At 41.3% G+C, this 8,196-nt stretch overlaps 2 protein-coding genes across 2 annotated transcripts; both read right to left on the bottom strand.

Annotated features, from left to right (window-relative positions):
- Nucleotides 1–309: 309 nt before the first annotated feature.
- LOC308174316 (olfactory receptor 2A25-like) lies at nucleotides 310–2,062 on the bottom strand (the record flags this gene model as incomplete). The annotated part of the gene is made up of 3 exons (XM_080549395.1): nucleotides 310–662; nucleotides 1,069–1,295; nucleotides 1,689–2,062. 3 exons carry the CDS (start codon nucleotides 2,060–2,062, stop codon nucleotides 310–312), a joined length of 954 nt encoding a protein of 317 aa, XP_080405521.1.
- A 4,532-nt stretch (nucleotides 2,063–6,594) lies between these two features.
- Nucleotides 6,595–7,720, bottom strand: LOC308174963 (olfactory receptor 4D1-like; the record flags this gene model as incomplete). The annotated part of the gene is made up of 2 exons (XM_080550074.1): nucleotides 6,595–6,832; nucleotides 7,347–7,720. The coding sequence occupies 2 exons, from the start codon at nucleotides 7,718–7,720 to the stop codon at nucleotides 6,595–6,597; spliced, it is 612 nt and encodes a 203-aa protein (XP_080406200.1).
- Between the last annotated feature and the right edge of the window lie 476 nt (nucleotides 7,721–8,196).

Genomic DNA, 8,196 nt, shown 5'->3' with positions numbered 1-8,196 from the left:
GTTCTGAAGGCAAAAGAGGGGGTCCAACCTGGTACTAGCAAGGTGTGCCTAATAAAGTGGCCGGTGAGTGTATGTATATCCCTGCCATGTAACCCATGCTCCACTTAAGATATGTGGTAAAGTGCTTTGGGACAGAAAGCACAAGATTGAATACAATCCATTATTCGCTTTAAGGTGACCATGTTTTAAAACACTGTTTGTTATCATGGCCATAATGATCAAAAGATATGTTGATATGATGATATGATGATGTTTTCTATATATAACAGACACATAGGAAACAAACAGACGTTCTCAACAACATTCTCATCACTGTTTGGGTGAGACCCGTTTTTTGAACAGTCCAGCGATGCTTGTGCGTAATTCTTTGGTGACCAAGCCGTAGATGATGGGGTTGACAGTCGGGTTCAGGATGAACGTCAGTATGGCGCAGAACCTCCTGACGTTTATAGGGACGTTAGGGAAACGGTTACTGAGGATAAGGATGACGGCAGTGATCTCATAGATCAGGTAGATGACCAGGTGTGTGGCGCAGGTCTGCACGGCCTTGCTGCGGTTTTGGCCATCGCAATTCCTCTTCAGGCAGGCAATCAGGATTTTTCCATAGGAGAATGCGATGATGATGAAGCAGCCATTGCTCAATATCCAGGAAATGCACAAGCCTGGAATGAGATGATAGGATATGGAACGCCTGTAGTTACCTACCTAGTTTCACACATTCTACTAGACATGAAAACATTTCAGATTGCAATGTAACAAAAAGGACATCTGTACAAAGTGTGTGGTTTTGTACCTATATATATATATATATTTAAAAAAAATATATATATATAGATTATTATAATTTATATTATTATTATGATGATTATTATTATAGATATATTGTGGTATCTTTTCCTCTTGATGTTACTGTGTTTTTTTGACAAGACATGACAACATTATCTGTCTGATCCGGTGGAGGCATTTAAACATACATGTCCTCATACCGTTCTATGCATTGCAATCAGCCCGTCCTCCACCAGCCTCCACTGGTCTGATGATCCTTCCTTATGTCATCCTAAAACTCACCGTAGTAGTCGTTGATTGGTGTGGGCCGGCAGGCATTGGCCAGGATGGAACGGTTGCTACAGTAGACGTGTCTGATGTGGGTGCCACACAAGGGGGTGCCGATGTTCAGTGCAAAAAGCACCCCTATGATGAGGATAGCAATAGCCCAGGCCAGAGCACAGGAAAACACCAGCCGAGCCGTGGTCATGATGGCTTGGTACCGAAGCGGCTCACAAACAGCCACATACCTGTAGAATCATTCAAGGACGAAACAGTCTCACGGAGGCAACAGGCAGCTATAGACAAATAACAAAAATAACTGAAAACATAATCAGTTAACCATTATTTTATCTCTCCTTCTTGTCCTTCTAAAATGATTGTCACTTGTGCAGCTTAACTCTGTCTTATCAATAACCACTGCTGAGTGTACACTGGTCAACACTAAGGGACGTTTTTTATTTTTATTTTATATTTTTTTACCTCATATTCATTATGTCCAGCACTATACCAGTGTCTTCAAATGGGGGCTGGAAGATTTTGAATTGAATTAAAGATGACAGCATGGGGGTTATTTCCATAGGACCCTTTTCTCTGTCCTTTTGGACTACAGAACCCCAACGTAAGTAGCATTAACCTCATACCTGTCATAGGCCATAGCAGACAGTATGGTCTGACAAGCTGCACCATAGGTGTGTATCGAGAAGGCCTGGGCGATGGCGCTGACATATGGGATCCTCCTGTCCCCTGTCAGGAAGTGTATCATCAGTTGAATCATCACAGCTGTGGCTCCAAGTAGGTCACAGGCAGCCAGGTTACACACCATCACATACATGGGCCTGTGCAGCTTCTTGTCCACTGCGATCACCACCACCACCGTCCCGTTCCCCACAAGGATCAGGATGTAGCAGGCCAGGGCCAGGGAGAACAGCAGGTAACCCTGCCCCTCCGGCACTGCAAAACCCTCCAGTTTAAACACGATCGGCTGCTTCAGAGCTACGTAGGACAAGTTCTCCATTCTCTCCATAAAAGCCCTGTAAAAACCACAGTACACGATTCAGGTAGATAAATGACTGTTTACTGACTCCTATCAACTTTTAACTTTGAGAGTTTGTTACAGTATGAATGTTCAATATAGTTGATCATGTCTGAGAATAATAGTATTCTATACGTCAAACTAATCCTGCCCTTTAACATTTAACATATACTTTTACATTGCCTTTATCAATAATTGCAGTTAACAAGAACACAAACATTTTGACACACAATTCCAATTCCACTCCACTTCTATCCTAACAACAATTTAAACATTTCTATTGTAAAAAGCCATCAGTTCCCAGTTTACCCAAGACCTTGCAGGTGTGTTGACCTGTCTGAGTAGTAAGGAAGTCCTGGCTAGGGGAGAGGTGATGGTTATTTATACTGCTGGTGTCCTCCATCCCCGTCCTCCCCTGTTGGAGCCCCTTAATCAAATACAAAAATGCAAATATAATGCAAATCATTAGCATTGGTACGTGGATAGTATACAGGGCATCCTGACGATTCAGCAAATCTTCCTAATGTAGCCATATTTAAACATATCTACTTTAGGCAAGGCAAGGCGTTTATTTGTATAGCACATTTCATACAACAGGGTTTTACATACAGCATTAACAAGATACATCAAGAGGAGAAAAGTAAACAGATAAAAAAATACAAGTGAAATGATAGAATATATACAGTAGATATAAATATAGATAAACATTTAATAAGATAATAAAAATGAATAAAAAGACATGGATGGAAGTGTTAGTGTTTAATCATAACTGTTGCAAAACATGAAGGTTTTTAGCTTAGATTTAAATATTTTTTGAGTTTGGGCCTGTTTGATTTCTTCAGGGAGTTTGTTCCAGGAGCCCGCGGCAGAGTGACTAAAAGCTGCGGCACTGTGTTTTGTTTTCACTCTTGGAATGATTGGCTGATTAGTCACCTTAGACCTTAGGGACCTTGCTGGAATATAGGGTGGGATTTTGGTCCCAAAAATCTTTGCAGATCCTCTCCAAATCCTTATGGTTTCGAGGCTGTCGTTTGGCAACTCAAAGCTTCAGCTCCCTCCACAGATTTTCTATAGGATTAAAGTCCAGAGAATGGCTAGGCCACTCCATGGCCTTAATGTGCATCTTCTTCAGCCACTCCTTTGTTGCATTGGCCGTATGTTTGGGTCATTGTCGTGAATAAAAATAAAATAAAAAATGTCTCGAGGTCTGGTCCCCCTAAAGTGATGCCGCGAGATAATTCGTGTAATTTCAGCCTACAGTTCTAAAAGTATTGCTAATGATCAAAAACCTAACCTTTAGTACTTCTATAATATGACACGGTCTGGTGAAAAGGTCAGTATATCGCCAATTCTCAAGTCACGCAAATGACCAAAAAGCTTCTTTAAATATTTGTAAAAAATATATATTTTTCGTTTTTTAGCATAGCAAAAGTTGAAGTGTTGAAGAGCCCACTCGATATGGATCACTAAATACTTATAATTTGTGAACTGGATTCGCGGGTCGGCAACCCATGGCACTGCTGGCACGCGGCAGCTTAACCAATGGCACGCGAGCAACAGGCCTACGTGTGCAAGAGTGTTTTATTTTTATTTAAAAAAATGTTTTAATGTTGTCTCTCATCCGCACGCATCGTATTCCCACGCAGTGGGTCTGGCGACAATAATACATTTTCCGGTCCGACTTTTTCAAAATAAAATCGATTCTAGTCCAAAGCACACAGAACAACAAAGAAACCATTAAAAGGGTTTATTTTGAAAGTCTCACCCTGCGTCTGATCCTGATGTTGTAGTAGCAGAAGCGTACCCCTTAAAGCCAGTCTAGGGCTAAACCACTCGCAGACTCGAAAAATAAAGTGAAAGTTATTGTGACAACAATATCTGGTTTTCGGTATTTTTCATGACATGCAATTCAAAGTTTTAAAGTACCCACTCGATATAATAAAGAACAGTTTAACAATAACGAAATACTTATAATTTGTGGATTGGATTCACTGTTCTCGTCTGCTGTAGGCTACTGCTAAGGGACACTTTGCTAATAAACATACTTTAGTTTTGGGACGTGTTCAAAAGCAAGGACTGTGTGATCATATAATTAAGTGTAGTTATGTGTTTTTAGCATGTCTATGTTCTATCAGCATGTTGTGATGCTATAAAAATGCAGTTAGATGTTCATAGCGATGTGCCAACAGCCGCTAGCTGTTAGCATCGTTTGTTTGCTGTTTCATTAGTCACTTTTCTGCCATGATTCTGTGTTTGAGGTGGACCAACATTCAAATATCCGATTTCAATGTATGATATCATTTGTAGTTGGGGTGGGCCGGTTTCAGAATATGAATATTCTGTAGTTTCAGAATATCTAAAAAAATTGAAAATGACTCGCTTGATGAAAACACTGGCTGGTGACATAGCCCAAATTTTTTTTTGCTGGCTTACACTGGCGCAGTGTTTTGACGTAGCGTGCGTAAGTTGCGGAGGTGTTACAGTGGATGTCTGTACCGGAGAAGTTCAGCTGTCTCAGGTCATTGCACTGGCTTTGGTGACAGTCTTCGGATCAACCTATCTGTGCGAGCAGATATTCTAACACATGAAGAGCGTGCTGAGCCTCTCCCGCAGCCGTTTGACAACTGACCACTCCAAAGCTCGTGTGCAACTTAAAGTGACCAAGTACCACCCCCAGATAATGGAGCTGAGCAAAGGAAAACAGGGCCAGGGATCACATTGACTGTTAGGCCTGTTTATTTAGCATACATGGCTTTGCATACATAGCTCTTTGCTGAAACTTTGGGCCGGTTTCAGAGACAAGGCTTAAGCCTAGTCCTGGACTAAATCACACTTTCAATGTAAAATCTCCATTGAAGATGTTTTTTAGTCTAGGATTAGGCTTAAACCTTGTCTGTGAAACCGGCCCATTGTGTTTATATAGTGGTTGGAATACAATTGCAGGGGGGTATTCCATCAACGTCGCTAAAGGGAAATCCAGGCTTATTTTTGGTAACTCTATATAGGGCCGGTTTCACAGACAAGGCTTAAGCCTAGTCCTGGACTAAATCACACTTTCAATGTAAAATCTCCATTGAAGATGCTTTTTAGTCCAGGATTAGGCTTAAGCCTTGTCTGTGAAACTGGCCCATTGAGATTTATCAAAATAAGCCTGGATTTTCCTTTAGCAATGTTGATGGAATACCCCCCAGATCTGTTGGCCTGTTTGGTTTGGTTTGATGTCAAGTCATAATTAATGTTGATATTGTGGTTGGCACACTGATTAACAAGAACATTTAAAAATGGCACTTCATATCAAAAAGGTTGCCTACCCCTGAGTAGGCATAGCGATGTACCTTCTTAGCCCCGACCTAGCTACCAACTCGATGGTAGAAAACGCGATTCAGAGCATTTTTTGTCTGGTATTTGGTTTGAGGGGTACCAACATTGAAATAAGCATATCCTTTTCAACTATTTTCAATGTATGACACATCATTTGAAAGCTCACAATCTGCATTTTCATAATCTGGAAAACAATTTAAAATGACTTAAATGGCCTACTTGAGGACTTTTTCAGCAGACCTTGTTACATATATTCTAAAGTGCTTTGGGACCTGGTGAAAGGCACTAGAGTGAATACAATCCATTATTCACTTTAAGGTGATGAAAGATAATTAACATAACATGTTTTCTAAAAATCATTTCTACAGATTTGTTTTGTATGATGGACACATAGGAAACAAACAGACATTCTCAACAACATTCTCATCACTGTTTGGGTGAGACCCGTTTTTTGAACAGTCCAGCGATGCTTGTGCGTAATTCTTTGGTGACCAAGCCGTAGATGACAGGATTGATAGACGGGGGCACGATGAACGTCAGTATGGCGCAGAACCTCCTGACGTTTAAAGGGACGGTAGGGAAACGGTAACTGATAATAAGGATGAGGAGAGTGACCTCATAGATCAGGTAGATAAGCAGGTGTGGGGCGCAGGTCTGCACGGCCTTGATCCGGCTGCTCCTGTCACAATTCCTCTTCAGGCAGGCAGTCAGGATCTTGGCGTAGGAGAAAGAGATGAGGAGGAAGGAGCTGGTGCTCAACATCCAGGTAATGCACATGCCTGGAATGACAGTTACATTTAAGTCATTTGCTTTTATCCAAAGTGACGTACATTTGTCTAGAGTAAGTGAATGAATTATACATCACAGTCATCGTAAGTATATAACCTTTAAGAAGGACCTGATTTGAAGAACTGCCAACAGCAGTCTCAGTGCTAGAGAATGAGATGATTCAGTAAGAATATGGAATACCCAAATTAGAACATGCAGTGACTACTTTTCTTTTTAGATAAAGAAAATATATCTACTAGACATAGAAAAATGTCAGATTGACCCAAAATCGGATTCACCAGACGAACAAAAGACCCTACAATGTAAAAAAACAACAACAAGATATCTGTACAAAACTACCGGTATATGCTTTTTTTTTTGTCTAGACATGATATAATATCTGTCTGATCCTTCCTTATGTCCTCCTAAAACTCACCGTAGTAGTCGTTGATTGGTGTGGGCCGGCAGGCATTGGCCAGGATGGAACGGTTGCTGCAGTAGACGTGTCTGAGCTGGTTGCCACACAAGGGGGTGCCGATGTTCAGGGCAAAGAGCACCCCTATGATGAGGATAGCTATAGCCCAGGCCAGAGCACAGGAAAACACCAGCCGAGCCGTGGTCATGATGGCTTGGTACCGGAGCGGCTCACAAATAGCCAGATACCTGTAGTTTAGAGTGAAATAGAACACACACTTAAAGGGACACTACACCATTTGTACTTTTACCTCATATTCGATATCTCCAGCACCAGCAGTGTCTACATGTGACGGCAGCTGGTGAAAGGGTGAACAAGTTGGCAACCGACCAAATGTTCTGACTTTTATTCAGAAAAATGTGACTCACCGAATCCTTTGCATTGCAATATTTTGGCTTGACTAGCGAGTGTGCCACCCACAAATAAGCTCACATTCAATCTATTTAACATTTGGTTGGTTGCCAACTTTCACCAGCTCATCATGTGAGAAGTGTGATTTTCTACAATCTGTCGCCAAAAGGATGTTTTTTTTAAATTTTGTGATTACCAAACACTACAGGTTTCAACAAGGGGGAGTGAGTTTGTGGGTGGAAGTGAGGATATTACTGAATAAAAAAAAATATTATCCCCAAATGACCTCACAGAGGGTAATTTCCTTAGGACCTTTTCGACTACAGAACGTAATTAACGTTAATCTCATACCTGTCGTAGGCCATTGCTGATAGTATTGTCTGGACAGCTGTACCAAAGGTGTGTATAGAGAAGGCCTGGGCGATGGCGCTCATATATGGCACTCTCTTATCGCCTGTCAGGAAGTGTATCATCAACCGAGTCATTACAGCTGTGCCTCCAAGTAGGTCACAGGCAGCCAGGTTACACACCATCACATACATGGGCCTGTGCAGCTTCTGGTCCACTGCAATGACAGTCATTACTATCCCGTTCCCCACTAGGAGGAACATGTAGCAGGCCAGGCACAGGAAGAACAGCAGGTAACCCTGGCCCTCCGGTACTGCAAAACCTTCCAGCTCAAACGTGATTGGCTGCTTCAGGGCTATGTAGGACACGTTCTCCATCCTCAACATGACAGCCCTGTAAAAACCACAGTACAAGAGGAACCTCCTCACAACAGACATGATTCAGAGAGGTAGAGAGACGACTGTACACTGTCAACTGTCAACGTTTAACTTGTTGTTGGTTTCAGTATGAATGTTCAATAAAGTTAATTATGTTCCATGCGTTTCATCTGAACAAGGCAATCCGGCCATTAGTTTCTCTGCCTCGAGTACATGGAATGACCTCCACAACATACTCAAATTAGATTATCTTGTATCTATCAGCTTAAGACCTTGTTACATGATCTGTCATCCAAGGAATATACAAGTTTTAATTAATTATATTGTGTAAATTTCTGTGGTAATTTGAAAAATATATATTTTTAGTTGAACATGCTGTAAGCAGGGCTCCCCTGAAAAAGGCACAGTGGTGCTGCATAAATAAAGGTTTATTATTATTATTATTATTATTGATAATATGATGATATAATAATAAT

Source organism: Nansenia antarctica, assembly GCF_963989245.1.
Source record: "Nansenia antarctica genome assembly, chromosome: 20".
NCBI lineage: Eukaryota > Metazoa > Chordata > Actinopteri > Argentiniformes > Microstomatidae > Nansenia > Nansenia antarctica.
The sequence above is the reverse complement of the archived record's forward strand: the minus strand, read 5'-3'. Positions and strand labels throughout refer to the sequence as shown.